The following is a 19,982-nucleotide window of genomic DNA, read 5'->3' as shown; positions in this document are numbered from 1 at the left end:
TTTCTGCATCCATGGATATGGTCGTATGATTCTTATTCTTTATTTTGTTTATGTGGTGTGTCTCATTAATCGATTTGGGTATTTTGAACCATCCCTGTGCCCCTGGGATGAAGCTCACTTGATCATGTTATGTAATCCTTTTAATATGTTACTGTATTTAGTTCACTAGTATCTTATTTAGGATTTTTGCATCTGGGTTCATGAGAGATATTGGTCTGTAGTTTTCTTTTTTTGTGTTATCTTTACTAGGTTTTGGTATCAAGGTAATATTGGCCTTATAAAATGAGTTGGGAAGTATTGCCTCTTTGATTTTTTGGAAGAGTTTGAGGAAAATAGGTATTAAATTTTCTTTGAATGTTTGATAGAATTCACTGGTGAAGCCATGTGGTCTTGGACTTTTACTTTTTGGTAAGTTTTTGATGATTGTTTCAATTTCCATACTGCTGACCAGTCTATTTAGATTTTCCAGTTCTTGATTCAGTCTAGGAAGATTATATATTTCCAAGAACTTGTCCATTTCTTCTAGCTTATTAAATTTGGTGTTATATAATTTTTCATAGTATTCTTGTGTGATCCTTTATATTTCTTCAGTATCTGTCATAATCTCCCTTCTTTCATCCCTGATTTTGTTTATTTGTGTCCTTTCTCTTTTTTCTTTAGTGAATCTAGCCAGGGGTTTGTCAATTTTATTAAACTTCTCGAAGAAACAGCTCTTTGTTACATTTATTTTTTTCTTTTTATTTGTTCTTGATTTCATTTAATTCTGCTCTAATTTTGATTATTTCTTTCTTTCCGTGGATTTTAAGCTATATTCTTTTCTAGTTTTTAAAGATGAAGTGTTATGTTGTTTATTTGGGCTTGTTCTTGTTTTTTTGAGATAGGCCTTTAATGATATGAACTTTGCTCTTATGACCACTTTTGCCATGTCCCAAAAGTTTTGATGTATTGTTCTGTCATTGTCATTTGTATCTCTTGATCTTTTTTTTTCTATGACCCAGTCATCTTCAGTAGCATGTGGTTTAATCTCCATGTATTTGTGGTTCTTCCTGCTTTCTTTTTACAGTTGATCTCCAGCTTCAAAGCATTATGATCAGAGAATATGATTGGTATGATTTCAGTCCTTTTATATTTGTTAAGGCTAGCTTTGTGTCCCAGCATGTGGTTAATCCTTGAGAATGTTCATGTGCACTAGAGAAGAATGTATAAGCAGCTATTTTGAGATGAAAAGCTCTGTAAATGTCAATATGTCCAGTTGGTCTAATGTGTCATTTAAGGATATTTCCTTACTGATTTTCTGTTTGGATGATCTGTCTATATCTAACAGTCAGGTATTCAGGTCCCCTTACTATGATAGTGTTTTGGTCTGTTTCTTTCTTTAGTTCTGTTAGTAATTACTTTATATATTTCGAGTTCCCTAATTGGGAGCATAAATATTAATAAGTGTTATGTCTTCCCTTTATCATTATGAAATGTCCCTCAGTATCTTTCTTTACCTTATTTTGAAGTCTGTTTCATTTGATATTAGTACTGCTACTCCCACTTTTCTCTGAATGCCATTTGCTTGAATTATCATTTTCTACCCTTTCATTATGAGTCTATATTTGTCTTTGGAGCTAAGATGTATCTCCTGGAGGCAGCATATGATTGGGTTTTGTTTTTTGATCCAATCTGCAACTCTGTGCCTTTTTATTGGTGAGTTCAGTCCATTTACATTTAGGGTGGTTTTTGAAATATGAGGTATTCCTATAGCCATTTTATCTTTTTCTTTCCAGTAGCTTGGTGTATCTATTGCTTCCCTGTTCTTCTGTTTCTGGTCCGTTGGGTTTGTTTGTTCATTTGTTTGTTCGTTTGTTTGTTTGTTTGTTTTAATTTGGTTGGGTTTTGTGGATTTTCCCTCTGGTCCTTCTTGTTTAATGTTATGTACTTCAGTTCTGGATCTTTGGCATGTGATTACCATTACAAATATATAAAGGGTAGTTATATATATACAGTAGTCCATTTTCTTCTGCATGTGTCTTATCTCCATTTTCTTTTGCGAATTTGAATCTTTGATTCCTCCTCTTTTCTGTTATTATTGTCCCAAATTACCTCTATGTATTCTGAATGTTCATATCTATCTTGTATTATCAATTATCTTCTTATTGTTTAAGCTTATAATACCGTGTTCTTTTGCAGTCCTCTGCTTCAGTCTACCTGCTAGTCATAGTTATGTAATTTTTTTGTCATTTTGTTTCACGTGGGCTGACCTCTTTCAGTATTTCCTGTAATGCAGGCCTTGTAGTGGAGAACTTTTGTATGTCTGGAAAGGTCTTTATTTCTCCTTCTCTAAAGGAGAGCTTTGCTGGATACATTATTCTTGGCTGGTAATTCCTTTCATTTAATAGCTTGAATATTTGGTTCCACTCCTTTCTTCCTTATAAGGTTTGTGCTGGGAACTCGAAGATAGACTCATGGGTTTTCCTTTATAAGGTTACCGTCTAATTTTCCTTGGCTGCCTTGAGAATTCTTTCTTTGTCATTAATTTTTGATAATTTTAATATAATGTGTCTTGGAGAAGGTCTTTTTGCGTTGAGATAATTGGGTGTTCTGTTAGCTTTTTGGATTCGAAGTTCCCGCTCATTCCTTAGATTTGGGAAATTCTCATCCACTATTTGTCTGATAATGCTCTTTGATCCCTTCTCTTTTTCTTCTTCTGGAATACCTATTATTCTTAAGTTTCCTTTCCTGATGGTGTCAGCTAGTTCTTGTATTTCTCTTTCATTATTTTTTATTTTTTGGTCTCTCTCTCCTTTTTTCTGAATTATTTCTCAATTTCTGTCTTTGATATCACTGATCCTTTCCTCCATTTGGTCAACTCTATTTCTTAAGCTTGCTATTTCATTCTTCATCTTTTACTGTGTTTTTCATCTCTAGGAGTTCTCTCTTTTTTTTTTTTTTTTAGGGTTTCAGCCTCCTTGCTAAAAAACTGATTATACTGATCTAGTTTTTTTCCCTCAACTCCTGGAATTGTTGATGTGAATTATTTTGGGTTTCACTGAGTGTTTTCAGAAGTACAAGCCTAAATTTTCTGTCATTTAAGTTGCATAGTTCTATGTCTTTAAGCTTATTTTCTGGAGATTTTTCTCTTGCTTTCTGAGCTGCCTTGTCACTTTGGTTATTCATGGTGTTAGATGGCTAATTCTCTACCTGGGCATTAACGGGAGTGTATTTTGCTTTTTTTTTTTCCCCAGAAAGATTTGTTACATAGAGGTCTCTCTTTAGCGTGTTGCTAAGGTGTTTTTCTTTTGGTTTCCAGTTGGTGGCGTCCAAGCCTCTTGGATCCCTGCTTTGAGTCTTAATGCTTTTTCTTATAAATTTCAATCACTGTCACTGTTCTTGGTCTCAATCCCTGTCAGTGTTAGTGACAGTTTTGATAGCGTTTGCTTAAATTCTCCTGGGGCTCTGCAGTGTTCGGTTTTGGAGGATATGGTTGGGGGGAGGATGCCCTCTAGGTTGGTGGGTGGGAGTTACTGCTGTCTCCATGTCTCAGCCTCTCACTTTACAACCACAGCTGCTAAGACCCAGTTGTTGCCCCTCTGCAGTTAGTCCCCACTCCACTTTCTGCCCTCATCTCTGGGCTCTGCTGCGTGGAGCTCACAGCTCTCTTAGGGCTGTTGGGGAGAACTGGCCACAACTTCTCCCCTTCCCCCCTTCTCCTGCAGGGAGCTCCAGGCTGCGAGAGGCAGCTGCTTTTTTCCTCCCAATCTACTGCCCCACTCCTACGGTTCTGACCTGTGGTAGCTCTTATACACAGATCGCTTACTCCGATGTGCTTATGTGCAGGTTGGGTGTTATTTGTTGAGTTGTAGATGTTCAGCTTATTGTTACTTCAAGGGAAGAGATCTGGGGACATCTCTCACTCCACCATGCTTCTGACATCACTCTTTTGACATATTTTGAATATGTCTGCCTTCCTGTGTAACTAACTTCACAATGTGGATAGATGGATATTTTCAATTCATAAAACATCTGCATAACTTCATGCTAAGACAGGTAGATGTTTTAAACTCATGAAATATTCTTGAAATATAGAATATTCTGAAATACTCTTGAGAGCAACCTGTAATTTTAGTTTTTCCTTATAGGCAGGCATTCAACAACCTGTTTTGCTGTACCTTGCAGTGTTCCATGTTCTACCTTTTTCACTCATAGGGATTCTAGAGATCAGCAAAAAGGTAAGAACTCATTTCTGATTTAATTGCAACATTACTTTGAAAATAAGATGTAATGTCATCATTTAATTATTTGCTTATTAGGTGTTTTGATTCCAAATGTTCCCCTGACTGTAAAAAGCTTTCTGACCTAGTTTATTTTATATCAAAATACGTGAGAACATTAGACATGGGAAGAAAGCCTAATCATCCCTTCATCTTTCTGCATGTTTTTATGCCTCTCAAGTAAATGGTGTAGAATACCTGTGTTCATTAACAAACCACTATTTTATAAAATTATGAAATGAGTAAAGTATTTCTTTTTAGAGAGATATTCTAAAGCTTGTGATCATTAAAGGTGAAAAGCAACAAAATGTCTCATTTTAATTGCAAATATAGATAAAACATGTTTTATGATATATAAACAAGCCTTATAACATGTGAATTTTCCAACTCATTCAGTTTTGTTGTTGCCATTCTTCTTGATTTGTGGGGTGGTTATATAGGGGGAAAGAAAAGACAAATTCCTTTGAACAAAAGAATCAGCAGTCTCCTACTACTTTAAAATTTGTTACTTATTCTGGTAAATAGTTATTTGGTGGTCTCTTTAACTAGTCTTTAACCAAGCACCTCTATAAGAGGACAGATCTTGAGGATTCACTAATACTCGTTAGTCAAACAAGATGAGTGTATTTTTAAAAGTTTCTGCTATATAAGCATAATACACTAATCTACATAAAAACTAAAGAATAATATTACTTATTGTTTGTTTTGTACCAGGCAGTTTGAGTATTTTATAATATTGTAACATATAACGTATTCAACTAGGAAGTTAAGCAGGTACTAAGTAAATGGAGGAGCTGGACTTTTAACCCAGATTTGACTCCGAAGTATAATCCATATTTTAAAATAGAGTGGGCTACTTTATTATAGCACTCATTATTCGTAACTATGTTTGTATTACACAAATACTTCCTTCAAAATAGGAAAGGAGAATCAGTGAATAAAAAGTCATTAGCTAGTCAAAATCATAGCAAACCATAATTTACCTTCTAAGAGATGATCTAAACACACAACTGATGAATATAATTGTTCTCTTTGTGTTTGTGGATTAACTAATTATGTATGCTTATTATAGTCTACAACAGGAATGAACACTTAGCTAAGTCGTAAGTTTCTATTCTCATATACCTAAGATTATCATTTGAGGGATTTGGTTTTTATTATGGTTACTTGGAATTGAAGTATGTTTATCACTTACCATGCATAATAAGGCTAGCAGGGGCCAGGTTTAGAATGCACTTTATAGCTATTATTTCTAGGTCTTTCACGGCTATGAATATTTGTCGATTTTGGCTTTTGTTGAGTATTAAAATAGGCACAGAATCAACTTCTTTATCACAGCTCTATGGAGACTCACGACAGGGTCTATTGCATAGAAGAGAAAAAAGAAGGGGAATAATGAACCAAAGACTTACTCAAGGTCAGCTAGACTAAATGGCTCAGTAGGTGTTTGGTCTTTAACATGTTTGGTTTTTATATGACTGAAAAATTAAACAGATTTAAAGAACAAGGTAATGATAAAATTCTGGAGTTGGCCATTTTTCATTAGAATTACTTTCTTAGATACAGTCTTTCCCTCCTCTAATTAGCTAAAAAATAAGTGTCTTTGTAAATAACATTTTAGCATAAAAAATAAGTCCTTGGCAGGATATATATGATAGAGTAAATACTCATTTAGAATTAGATGGACTCAGTCAGTGTAAGCCTCTTTGTGTATGTATCCATGAGGAATAAGATTTGCTATTAAAAGATATTGACAAAACTGTGAAACAAATGGGTAAAGCAAATGAATGCTGCTGGATCATTCTGAGGCGTATGTGCCATATTCCCATTAATGCTCCAGTTTGTGACTCCAGTGGCTTGCCACTTACACTAATAACACCTTAGTTTCAAGTTCCTAAGTTATAACTAAGTTATAATACTAGGCAGCAGTGTTGTAGTGGTGGCCCGAATATGAAGCAAGTGCATAAACCACTATAAACATTCAGAGGGTTGGCCTTCCAGTCTTAGGTGATATCTGCCTCTCCCCTCAGGTTTTCGGGAATGTTACAGATGCTACCTTATCTCATGGAATACTGATTGTGATGTACAGCTCAGGACTGGTCAGACTCTATAACTTCCAAGCCATCACTGAACAGGTAGAGAAAACTAGAATTCTCCATATTATAATTAACTTGAGGTTTGGACCGAGGTATGTTTTTTAATGAGGTACTTCTAGAGGAAGGTACTTGTGTAAATTTCAACTCTGCAATACTGTATAAATGCAGAAAGACAAAATAACTTTTAATGGAGGGGTGGGGAGAAACACAGAAAGGCTCTTGAATAAATGGAGACATTTTCTCTGCCATATACATGTGAATTTTATTTTTTAATCTCTCCAGACAGCAAATAAGTAGGTGCTAAAGACACCATTTTTGTTTTGTTTTGTTTTAGTTCATGCAACAGAAACTTGACTTAGGGTGTGCATGCAGATGGGGTGGGACTACTGGAACTGTAGGAGAGGCTCCTTTTGGCATTCCTTGTAATATTAAAATCACAGGTATGGCTACTATATAGTATTTTTTCCACCTTAAATAATAAGTGGTCATATAAATAGTTATTAATTGTAATTATCAAATGTCTTTCTCATAATCTAATTACAAACTAAATTCATTTTACTCCTATACAGCATATTCCTTGCTATTGAATAGGTGTTAACAAAAATCTAGATCTAGCACTTATTCATTGAACTGAAGGCCTAGAGATACTGGGCATTGCTTGGCCAGAGATTGGTGACCTTTGGCAAGTCACTTTACCTCTCTGATCTTGATTTCCTTATTGGCAAAATAAGGAGTTGCAGCAAATCATACCATCTTTGCTCCCTTATCACTTAATATTTTATAACTGTAAAATTTAACCCACTTTTAAGAAAGGTATATTCCAAGGAAAATATAATTACCATTCCATCTGAACATAGAGCTTAGACACAGAGAGAATCCCCTCGTATACTTAAAGGTTGACAAAGCACAAAAAAGAAAATTATATACAATTCTATAAATATAAAATAAAAACGTTCTATATTTAGCTTATCAAATTCAGCAGTTTAATAAAAAAGAAATCACCTTACTCAAGTGAAGCACTATATGTTAAAAGAAACCATGACTGACCATAGTTCATCTTAGGAATACAAGGATAATTTAATGTTTGCAAAGAGATAAAAATCACATGAATAAATTTAAACATAAAATTATTTTGCGATTCTAATATCTGTTCATCTTTATTTTTAATTCATTAAGAGTCATTCATTATCATGTTGAGGATGTTTCCTTTTATTTCCAACTAAAAAACATCACATTTTTAGGTGAAACGCCAAAGGGTTTTCTAATGTAGGCAGAATAAGACAGTTTTTTTCTATTATTTAACATTGCATCATCAACAGATCAAGAAACAGAAATAGAATATTGTTAGGTGATGTTCTTAGTAATAAATGACAAACTATAAACACTACTCAGCATTCAATATAACCAATTAAGGTATCTAAGAAGTACAAAATAAATATTCAAAACACTACTCCAGTTTTTAAATGCGTTGAAACAGCTGATTACAGTTTTGTAAAAGTTCAGCCTAGCAGTACTTCCTATATTCAATACAAATACACCAGCAAGAACCTATTAAGAATTTAAAAACTACAGTGTCTAATGGTAACTAAAATTAGTTATTTTGAAAAGAATTTTCCAAAATAATAGCATCGTTCTTATTGAAATGCAGAGAATAAGTGAGTAAGACAAAGAACTGAGAGATAAAGACAAAGCACATAGAGTTTGAAGGATTGTAACATGGATTAGGTAAGTCCCTATTATAAAAAGATAACTGGATTTGGGATCAGAATTTTGGTCTGCTAGAGTAAAAGTAAAACCTGGCTACTAACTGGTAGTGTGATGGTGGGCAAATTACTTAACCTCTCTATGCTTCACTTTTCTCAACTTTAAAATAATGATGTTTTGAAAACATGATCTGTGAAATCACTTGTCATTGTAAAACAGTGTAAATCAGTGATTTTTGGATATTTGGCTAAGAAAAGTAGCATGATTATTGGAAAGTGTGAGTGTTTTTTTTTTTCAATCTGTAGAGACTGAAATCCTATTTATTTCTCCAGATTTGGTTTTTAGGATCTTTAAGGTCTGTACAAAAAAATAAACTCATTTTAACTTTAAATTAACTTTTTTCTTAATACAAAGCAGTTCATTTTTATTAAAGAAAAATTAGAACATAAAGGTAAATGAAATAGAGAAAAATTTAAAAACTCAAAGTTCTCCTGTATGGAGTTAACTGTTATGTTATCATCTTAGTGTGTTTTTTTCTAATCTTATAATGTGGATATTTCTGTATGTCTAAAACCAAAAAGAATCATGCTGTAAATACTCTTTCATAACTCACTTTTTAAAAAATCAACTCTGTCAAAGTATAATTTATATGCATTTAAATGTACTCATTTTAATTGTATAATTTGAGTTCAACCAAATGTATATACCCATGAAACCACTACTGCAATCAAGATTTCGAATCTTTTCATCACTCCAGAATGTTCCTATGTTTCCTTCCCAGTTTCCTCCCCAACACCAGCCTTAGGCAACCAGTGATCTGCTTTATTTCACTATAGATTAAATTTACATTTTGTAGAGTTTCATTTAAATTGTACTTTTTTGTCTGGCTTCTTTCTCTTAGTATATTTTTCAAATTCATTTTATATTGTTACATATATCTGTAGACTAACTCACTCTTCAATGTTAATATATTACAAATATTAATTTCCACCTATTCCATTATATTATTTAATAGATGGTCTTGTGAAAACTAAAGTTGAAGTCTTATCTCACTCTTTACACCAAAATAAATGATAGATGGATCAAAGATTTAGATGTTCTATAAGAAAACTTAGGAGAATCTTTTTACTTCAGAGTAGGGAAGACCTTTCTAAGTATGGCACAAAACCCAGAGCCATAAAAGAAGAGATTACAAGTTTGGTTACATAAAAATAAAAGTTCTTCATGGCCAAACCATCAAAAACACAACATAAACCAACAAAAACAACAAACAGGACACATTGCAAAACATACTATAAACTGCTAATTTCCTCAGTACGTAAAGAGGTTTACAGATCAATAAGAAAAAGTGACATAACAGAAAAAATGAGCAAAGGTTATTGTTCCAAAGAAAAGGAAGTATAAATTGCTTTTCATTAGAGGAGAGCAAATCCCAATGTTACTATTAAGAAAAATGCAAATTAAAATATTCATAAAATACATCTTTTCAAATTTTCAGTTATCAAAAAGATAACAGGATTGTTGAAGGTATAGAGTAAACACTTTCATTTACTGGTGGGGCCATTTATAGAAGACAGTTTTGTCAATTCAGTATGTATTAAAATTTTAAATGCATACATGCCTTGTGTAGTTCCATTTCTAAGAACTTATCCTAAATATATATATCCTAGTCACATGTGTACAAAATGGTAAATGTAACTATGCCATATATTTTAAAGTTACAGAAAAATTATATCCTATTGTAGTCATTCTATAAATAATCATTCTGTACACTGTAAGTTAAAACTCTCCTTTAAAGTATCATTGACCTTTTGCAGACTCAAAGCATTATAATTAATAATAGTTATTTCATTTTTAATGCCTCTTTTTACAGTCTAGCCAGTAGCCTGCTCTCTTATTCTTTTAACACTACCCTGACATCCTTGTAAATATACTTCATAGTGACAGCTAAATGTTTCATGCCTATCCAAAAGTTTTCTCAACACAAATGTGGAATCAGCTACTCTCTGAAGACTTTTAGGACATTTTTTTAAATTGAGAATAGTATTAGAGATTAAAATTTGGGCACTTGGGGTTAGCAGGGACTCATCATAATTGTAATGAGCAGAGTCTGTCTTCTGCTATTTTGGGGCCATTTTTAGAAGTTAGTGGGAAAATATGGGGTTTTCATATTTTTCTTACTACTTAAAAAGACCTCTTTACATATTAAGAATATAACCATTTTCCTAAAAGATTAAAAAAAGACCTCTTTATGTATATTCGATATGTTTGTACATGTTCTTCAAGATTGTCAGTCTGTGAACTCTTCAGTATTTGTTTTTTTTCCTATGTATAGCACTAAGTAGTAAATCGTCCTTATGAACAGACCTAATAAAGCACACGTTTTGTAACATGACTCTTGAGCGAATCGTCTCCCTAAGACGAGCCCCTTGGCTGACAGTGGCAGCCTCATAAACCAACGATTAAACTCTCAAGTTAAAGAGGTAAAGGAGTCATAGGTTAGCTACCTGCCCAAACAGGCCTTGTGATGTTTCACAAGGGCTGCTCGAAAGGAATTCTGGTCTTCTAAAGCAGCTGTACATCCAATTATGCTTTCTTCTGAGAGTAAATCTGTTACGCTCTACCTAAAATTGTCATGAAACAAGACTACTAAGAAGTATCGATAGGTACAGGAATACCTTGGAGATGGGGGTTCAGTTCTAGTCCACCGTAACAAAGTGAGGATCTCAAAGCAAGTCGTAATCTTTTTGCTAGTGGAGTTTGTAAAAAATGCAACACCTGTGAAGCACAATAAAGCAAAGCACAATAAAATAAGGTATACCTATATTTCTTTTATGATGTCAGTCTCCAAAGGACAATGACTAGATATATCAAACTACCTTAAGGTTAACTTGTCTAATGATAATAATGGTATTGGCTATGCTTTAATAAAACTTCCACTGTAACAAGACCTATCCTAAGTGGTTACATTCAGTGTGACTAATATCACTTCTACACTGGAAATCTTAAGCAAGACTGTTCCTGTGAAGTTTGCTTAGTAAAACCTGTTAGTCTAGAATATGAAAGATGTGTTCCTCACCTTTGAAGGAATCATTAGACCTTAATTACCTTTTAAGATTATTATGAGAGCTAGAAATAATCTCTAACCCAGAGTTTTGTACACTGATGCGTAGTAAATGGCAGCTGGTTGTATTGGGTGTACTGTGTCATTTTTGCCACCATAAGCTCTTCAGCCCACATTTTATCTCGACTCAGCTACAGTCACACATACTCTGAAAAAAAAGTGGCTAGAAAGTTGACTTACAGCCTAACATTTGTTTCCTACCAGATTTCTCTTTTCTTAGCAATAAGTCTCTTTCCTGGTTATATTTTATTTCCTTGAACATAGTAATTTTTCATTAATAGAAACTCATAGATGATACATGCAAAGAAAGTTTGAATTCAGTTAATGAATGTTCCCAGGCTACCAGAACAGAGAAAGCTAATAAATTCCTTTTGCCCATCTCTATAGATACACCACCACTGCTCTTTGAGGTATCTTCCCTGGAGAATGCCTTTCAGATTGGAGGCCACCCTTGGCACTATATCATCACACCTAACAAGAAGAAACAGAAAGGAGTTTTCCACATTTGTGCCCTTAAAGACAATTCCTTGGTAAATCATGAGTGATCAGACCTTTTAATAAATTTGTATCAGAAATCTTTCTTCTCTATTTCTCTAATAGGTTTATGTTCCTATGAGTTACTTTTTTATTTATTTGTATTAATTTGTGAACAATATGTAATACAGAGAGTACAAAGAGTACAGCAAAGGCTTGCGTGTACTATCCAGAATTTAAAACATTAACATTTGAAAATTCTTAGGATACCAGAGATTTCTTAAGTTTTTTCCTTACCAGTCTCTCAGCAACGGATCCCATGCAAAATATCTCTGAAGCTCCATAGTGGGACTCATTGATGGAATCTGTTCAGGATGCCTCAAAATTGCTGACAGAAGGTGTTGTTGGTTTTGCTTGTAAATGGTTTGTCGCTATTCGCTTTCTAGAACAGAATCAGGTAGAACTCTCATGGTCACAATGTAAGCATTGAAACGCTTTGAATTCGCAAGGATATTCCTAAGTTATTTATGGCAAAATAGAAAAAAAATGGTACATGATAAGACATAGAAATTTCTACTGTCTTCATTTTTTCTTCATTTTTTAAAATGATTTAGGTATTGATTTATCATTTAATAAACATTATTTAGGGCCTTCTATATGCCAGACATGGCTGGGGACACATTCCCTTCCCTCAAGTTGCTTGTACTCTTAAAGCAAACATGTAGATAAATTAGATGCTATCTGTTAAGTACAGTAATTAAGTGCAAAATAGTGAGTGCACAGAGGAGGGGGTTCTGTCATATTTTGTATTGCTGATTTACTTTTCTTTATTTTCAAAACATCTTGATATATCAAATGAACTTACTTTTTCTGAGGCAGACTCAACTTACTCCACACCTATCTCTTCCAAGATATGGCTCAGTTAGTCACTGTTAGATCAAGGACTTTTAGAATCAAAGGTCACCTTTTACCACGCTGAAGATCAACACAATCTTGGGTCCATTTATCTATTTCCTTTGATGTCATGGCCACCAGGGAACACTATGTGTAGTGTCCTATAGTTTTCTTATTGTAAGGGCATTGTTCCCTTCTGTTCTCTCATTTACTTATCACATGTGGCAGCTCCTATTTTGCCTAGCCCGGTGACGTCTTCTTTTACAATGGTTCTGTAGAGGCAGTTGCCTGCTTAGACAAGTCTTTTGGTTTGATGGTTCACCTCTCAGCCGGTGGACATCCTTCAGCCATTAGGACCTGTCACATCTCTTTTTCATTAACTGTTCCTTTCAGTCAAACCCTGCACAGTTCACATTTCAGATATTTAGTACATATTATTTTTAAGAACTGATAATACATATTCTGTCATGTATGTGCTCACTCATCTATGTCAAGCATGCCTGTCAAGTACTCTCCTTCTATAATAACTAACTATAACCTTCAGTGAAATCTGTATTTCAACATGTTTATAAATAACTGCCAAATCTAGAAAAAGTTTTGCCTTGCAGTGACATTAACTTAACTTGCAGTGACATTAACTTAATGATACATATGCCTGTTACCTTCTCACCTGTCAGAAGAGTACATAACCCCGAAACACATATGCAGCCAAATTGAAGAATTAAGGAAATGTTTCATAGCTTCTATTAAACTGGGCTTTAAAAAATCTAGCATTCTAACAAATAATAAAAACTACAGAAGCTAGTAATAATGCTGCATAGAATTTAACACAAGGAGAGATGTTTCTTTTGCATGTTATAGATATTTTAATAGAATAGTTTTCTAAAGAAAGATATGTGTAGTATGTACATGTTTTATATTAAAGGAGCATCTGAAGCTATTGCCATCATGGACACAGGAATCTCAGTGGTTGTTATCAAAAGGTTTAATTGCGTCGATGTTCTTATATGTAAAATGTAATAATGACACCATTCCTATTAGAAATTATTAGGATACTTACAAAAATTCTTGAAAAATTAACATTCGTTCTCTAATTTGATACATAAACTGTTAAATTCCATCTTTTTTTAAAAAGCATGCCATATAAAGCACTTGTAACATAGCCCCAGCCTACTTCTCCAGTCTCATGGCTGGGCACTATACTTCTCAATTTAATTTTGGCTGCTACTCATGTTTTTGCACATACATACTATATGGATTAACACTTCTGTGTTTTTGATTTTGCTGTCTCTTTCTAATCATTTTCTGCTCATCCTTTAAGGCTCAGTTCAAGCTTTTTTTCTTCCTGAAGTTCTCACCTGGGTTGGATGCTTGATAATATCCATGGCTTGATGACTTTGTTTTTTACACTGCCTGTTGTTCTGTTTATTTTTTGCCTTCCCTTTTTACCATGACCTTCTCGATGGCAAGGACTATGTTAAATTCATGTCAGGTAATAATGCCTAGTGTGATAATTAACATAGTGTCTTGTCAGTAATGGAATATATACATTAATATGTCAAAAGCTTTTATGAGTATCAAATAGGAAAGATGGTAACATTTCATTTTCTATTGGAGAAATAAAAGAAATTGAATGAATTGGATAAAACTAGTGAGGTTAATGTATCTGTGGTACGTTAGTTCCCAGTGCTCCTGTGTATAAGGTAAAACATTTATGTACATATATGATCACATATCATGGAGGTATCTTTATTTTAATGTCTAAGTATACTACTGTGAAATATATCTCACCTTAAGGGCTAAGCAGTATTAGGCCATTTCCTCACCATTAGAGTTTAATATCTGACTATCCAAGGAGATTATATGACTTATGTCTGAGATTTTAGGTTTGGTTGCATGTTTATTTTTGTGCTACCCACTCTTCTGATTGACAGTTTGTTGGTGATAGGGAAAGGACTAAGAAGTTGTAAGGGACTGCATACACATAATTATGGCAGAGTTATATAATGGAAAGTCAATGGACTTTGGAGTCAGAGCTGCTGTGTAGTAGGTGCAAAACATTGAACAAAGGATTTATCCTCTTTTTATATCAGTTTTCTCATTCATAAAATGAAGATAACAATATATACTTTGAATGTCATTAAAATCATATCAAATAATGATTGCTGTTAACATCTAATGCAGTCCCTGACACAAATTAGGTTCTCGAGATATGGTAACTGTTGTTATTTGCGAGGTACAATGTATGGTACAGGGTAAATCTATGAAATTTCTAAATTTAAATGCTCTGAATTTTTCAAGTTTGAGTGTCCTAATTCAGCCCTTAGACACATCCCAGTTCAACTGGTTAATCTTTTCTCTTCCCTTTACCTTTGACTTAGTGATCCATCACTGAACTTGGATTTGAAAAATCATTTTCTTTTAATATTTATTTTCAATATTTTTTTTCCAACTTCAGGCAAAAAATGGGATCCAAGAAATGGAGTGTTGTTCTCTAGAATCTGACTGGATCTACTTTCATCCTGATGCTTCTGGTAGAATAATACATGTTGGCCCAAATCAGGTCAAGTGAGTATTTCATTAGTTATTCTAAAGTTAAAAGTAGCTTTTGGTAGCATTTATTAGCATCTTTACTTTTGCCAGCTAACTATTGGGCCAGTTATGGAAATAATTAGCTGCTTGTAGGGTGCTTTCTCAGAGTCTGGCATCTAGAAAACCTGACTCAACTCTTTTTGCCTCATCATTACTGTTTGTAAGTATTACAATTGAATATGTTTTTGATGGATGATATATGAATGAAAGACAATGACAGATTGGCTTTTCCTCATCAGGTCTTAATTCTCCAGGACTAATGATAAGGAAGGTGATTTGTCTTTGTTTTAAATGACAGTCTTACGACAGGGGACGTAGCAGATTGTTTGAAGTAAACCTTGTTTTGCTTTGTTTACCCACATCTTCCACAGAGTTGTTCTCTCCTTCCTTGAAACACTCTTCATTTGGCTTCCCTGACACCGCAGTTCTGAATGTTCTCCTCTGTAATTTGTCCTTCTTTGTGTGCTTTCATGCTCTTCTACTCATACTCTAATTCTTGGATGTCCTCAGGACTTGGACCCTCTTTTCTTCTCACTCTTCCTTTTTTTTTACTACAAGATTCTATATTCCCTTAGCTTCAAAGATCATGTATACACCAAAACTCTAAAAGTTATATCCAAGCCCAAACCTCTCATCTGAGATCATGCCATAAATCTGGAATCGTTCTTGGCACTTTCTTACCTTTTTTTCTTTCATCACTGTTCATTCTGTCTCCGTCTGTCTCTCTCTCTCTCCACCTCCTCACCCTCCCTACCTCCCTCTCGTGTGCACACATGCATACACACACATATACTCCACATATCCTGTTAATCAGTCCACAGTTTATTTTGCTGCTAAATATTTCTTAAATATGGCTCTTTCTGCCCTTGGCCACTGTCACCATTTTCGTTAGATCATTGTCATCATTAGCCTAGACCATAGTAATTTACTATAGGACTACTTACAGCACTCCAAGAATCCACTTTCACACTCTTTAAGTCTGTTTTCTTAGCAACTAAGAGCGATTTTTAGAAACATTAACAAACACAAAAACCTAACCATTGAATTCCGCTTTAACCTTTTGTGGTTTCTTGTTGCCCTTGGCATGGTCTAAAAGACTGTCCTCCTACTCACTTTACTTCAGTCATGCTTTCTTTTCAGAAAGCGGAAGACCCCTTCCCTCTGGAGTGTTTACCCTACCTGTTCTCCTGCCTGTTTCTATTCATATTTTATGCCTCAACTTAAATGTCCCTGTTTTACAGAGTCCTTTCCTGACACCCTCATTAGATTAGCTCCCCCACATATTTTCATTGCACCCACTATGTAATCTTCCTCTGTAGCACTTACAGCAATTTAATTATTTGTGTGATTATTCATTTACATATCTAGCTTTGGAATCAACTCTACAATCACAGGGAAAGAGCTTTTGACACCTTGGATCATGGCGCTGAGCACAGTGCTTAGCACAGATGAGTGCTCAGTAAGTATTTGTTAAATAGGAAAGGCAGTGTCTGCTTTCTTTGTTACTTATGCTTCAGGATTTGTCTACTTCTCTGGATCGATTACCAGGAAGATGACTGGACTTAACGAAATAAGATTATGAACTTTTACAAAAAAGTCTTAAAAATTGGTTCAGCTTTAGTAAACTTTACTTTTAATATTTGTTACCATTCACCTTTTAATGTTAGTTTGAGTTTAAAAAAATAAGGTCCACAGGATGTGTGCCTTTTTGCCAGGTTTTAAAAGATAGGCACTTTTAAATATCAGCACTAATTAAGATAACTAATTGAATAATTTAACATATAATCTGATTTCTTTGTTTCTGGTAAACTCTAAGGCCTCTGGCTCTTTCTAGCTACATAGCTGCTTCTCCCTTCTGTTCTCTTTGCCTGCACTTGAGACTTTAAGCTTTAACAACATTGCGCTTTTGAAGAGATTTGTGTGGGTGATGAATAAATTATTTTATATTCTCTTGCTTAATTAGTTTGATCTGTGAGGGCATTTGCACTCAGAAAACCCAAATCTTTAAATATAATCCTAAGAAAAAAGAAAAGTATTAAGTCAGTTTCAGGTTTTAAATATTTTTCTATCACGTAAACTTAGTTTAGGCTTAGTTGCTAATCCAGCCTGTCTTACCGTTAACTCAAAGTGTTGTCCATTGATCTCTCATTCTATCTTCAGAAATAAAAATGCATATTGCGGGTTTGGTTCCAGACCACCGCAATAAAGCAAGTATGACAATAAAGTGAGTCATAATCTTTTTGCTGGTGGAGGGTCTTGCTTCTTTCAGTTTGTAAAAAATGCAACATCTGTGAAGTACAATAAAGTGAAGAGCAATAAAACTAGGTATGCCTGTACTATAATACCATTGTTAAAGCTGAAATGTTAAAGACCTATTACAAGATGGCAGAGATGAGGTTCTTTAAAGTAACTTTCATTAATCCAGTTTGAAAGGTGGCTTAAGCCTAATCAAGCTGCTTCATTACCTACTTCAGTAGTACCTGTTGTTATAGTTTCTGTTTAACAAAATCTCAGATCGAAAGTTTATGGACACCTAGGTGATTAGACATTATTATTTCCGACCAAAAAGGGAACTCAGTATTGTTACTATAATTTTCATTTGTTGAGTTTTATTTCAATAGTTCAACTTCGGCACTTTGATAATGCATTGAGGTCTTGGGTTCTCAGAATCCTTTTTCTCTTTTCAGAGTTTTAAAGCTTATTGAAGTAGGAAATAATAGTGCCCAGCATCAGATCTCTGAAGATTTTGTCATTTTGGCCAACAGGGAGAAGAACAAAGTAAGTCAGGAGTACTTTAAAATCCTTTGTATATCACTATCTTTCTATATAAGAATATAATGTTTGCCTTGTAATGTGGTTGAAAAGAACAGCACAATCATATAAAAGTCTGTTTATTTTGTCTCTGTGGGTTTTAGTCCCATGTATGTATGTACAAGATTTGAATAGAGCTGATTATATTAAGTTTATCTTTTGCTTATTTCTATTCCCTTTTTGGGTTTCTATTTAAATTTTTATTGAATTATTGACCTTTGGGTTTAATTAATTCTGCAAACTTAAAGTTGGGGTGGATATAAATCTTTAAAAATCACATACCGTGCTTTAACTCCAGACAGTTCTTTTCCTTTAGCATACAAAATTAGGGACATGAGGAAGTTCATGCAGAGGGAAATCTCCAAAAGCAGATCCACTCAATTTGTTGTACTATACTAAAGCAAATGAAGTAGCAAATTTGTCACCTTTATATTTATTTTTGCCTGTTTTGGTATTTTATCCATTAAAAACTTTACTGTAACAAAGTATTTTACTAATCAAAGGATCAGAAATCTGATTTTGAATTTTCTCAGTTGAGGAAAGAATTGTGAATGTTGGAGAAGGGTTGGTTAATTTTACCAAATTTGTTAATATGATTTTGCTATTGACTACATATAGTAGGATTTTTTTTTTTTTCTCTTCATATGACAGAATGAAAACTTACCCACTGTTACAGCTTCTGGACGGGTGGTAAAAAGAAATTTTAACCTTCTGGATGACGACCCAGAACAAGAGGTATTATTTTAGCCAGAGATAACAAGCCAAACTAGTGTGTATTTGCCCTTTGGTTTTTAAGTTATGCTTCCCGGACCCAGGGGTAGAGATTAGGAGTAAGCTCCATGCAGGCTTAGTTAGTCAGATTGTGTGTGCTATTTCAACCAATGCATTCTCATTATCCTCTATTTTCATACTGGAATTACTCTGCAGAAAGGTTCATAGGACTGAAATAATTTGAAAATACCATTAGCCTATTGTTTTGTTGATGTGTATACTTTCTAGGGAAATTTCTTAATAGAAAATTCTTGAGTTATAGCCTGATGATTTTATGGCTTTTCCTTATTTTTTACCTGCTAGACATGGGTATGTTTGTTAATGTTCATGGGCCAGGGAAGGATGGTGTGAGGATAAATCAGTTCAGCTCTGACCTCAACAGGCAGTGCTAGTCACTGAACTAATCCATTCTTACCCCCCCCTTTTTTTTTTTTTTTTTAAAAAAAAGGCATTGGAAGTACTTTTGCAATCAACTGACAGTTACCATGTTTCAAGTATATAACCATAGCATAACTACTAAATCTACTTAGACCATAAAACTATATCATTTGTGTGACTGTTTCTAGTTGAAATATTAGATAGAATAGCCTTCTAAGGATAGTTTTGGAAAATTTTAAAAATAGATTGGAGGTGGCCTAGTATGTGGCTATGCTCAAAATAGAAAAAAAAACATATACTTATTCTTTTGAACCATAGAAATCTATTGAGAATAAAGCAGAAAGCTCCCTGTGCTATGTGTAAAACTATTCAAGAAAGGCATACTAAAATTACTAAGAGATAGCAAGAGTAATTAAGGCAGAAGGAGATAGTGGCAAAGAGAGATACTCTGCATCATGAAATTAGAAAACAAAAACTTCTAGCCTATAAAAGAAAAGTTAAAGGAGTTGTTACTAAAGTCTATAAAATGAGTGACACCCATGTAAAAAGTCACCCTTTGAAGTTTGTCCAAGGTAAGATTAAGGCAAAAAAATTAAATAAAAAGGAACCATAGGTAATCTATGTAAGTTTTTATGTCATAGGTGGTAAAGACAGAAAATATAAATGGAGTAAAAAGCAGTTTGATCAAATGTAAGTAAAGGATTAGTATGTGGCGGTTAAGAGAAACTTGTTGTGCCTGCCAAGATGTATCTTTCTGTGGTTCATCCATAGATGGCTGGGCATGGATCTGCTTACCCTATGAGGCTGTTAGAGTCCCAGGTTTTCTTTCTTGAGACAGAGTTCTGGGGTTAGGTTTTTCTCTCTGAACTCTTTACCATCATT

At 34.1% G+C, this 19,982-nt stretch overlaps 1 protein-coding gene across 3 annotated transcripts in view; it reads left to right on the top strand.

Annotated features, from left to right (window-relative positions):
• The window catches only part of DCAF17 (DDB1 and CUL4 associated factor 17), a 38,354-nt gene extending 18,383 nt beyond the window's left edge, over positions 1-19,971 (top strand). The window contains exons 6-13 of one of the 3 annotated variants that reach the window (XR_002779851.1): positions 4,125-4,214; positions 6,287-6,391; positions 6,687-6,792; positions 11,568-11,710; positions 15,007-15,116; positions 16,509-16,599; positions 17,828-17,918; positions 18,603-18,698. Coding sequence is in view for 2 of the 3 variants with exons in the window: in XM_023529547.1 (XP_023385315.1) it covers positions 4,125-4,214; positions 6,287-6,391; positions 6,687-6,792; positions 11,568-11,710; positions 15,007-15,116; positions 17,828-17,918; positions 18,603-18,698 (741 nt within the window). In the remaining variant the exon portion in view is untranslated. Of the gene's footprint in view, positions 1-4,124; positions 4,215-6,286; positions 6,392-6,686; positions 6,793-11,567; positions 11,711-15,006; positions 15,117-16,508; positions 16,600-17,827; positions 17,919-18,602 lie in introns of all 3 variants that reach the window. The other 2 variants (XM_023529547.1, XM_023529546.1) reach the window with 2 other exon arrangements.
• The last annotated feature ends 11 nt before the right edge of the window (positions 19,972-19,982 follow it).

This window comes from Pteropus vampyrus, unplaced genomic scaffold (assembly GCF_000151845.1).
Source record: "Pteropus vampyrus isolate Shadow unplaced genomic scaffold, Pvam_2.0 Scaffold2, whole genome shotgun sequence".
Lineage (NCBI taxonomy): Eukaryota > Metazoa > Chordata > Mammalia > Chiroptera > Pteropodidae > Pteropus > Pteropus vampyrus.
This window is presented reverse-complemented; position numbering and strand designations above follow the sequence as displayed.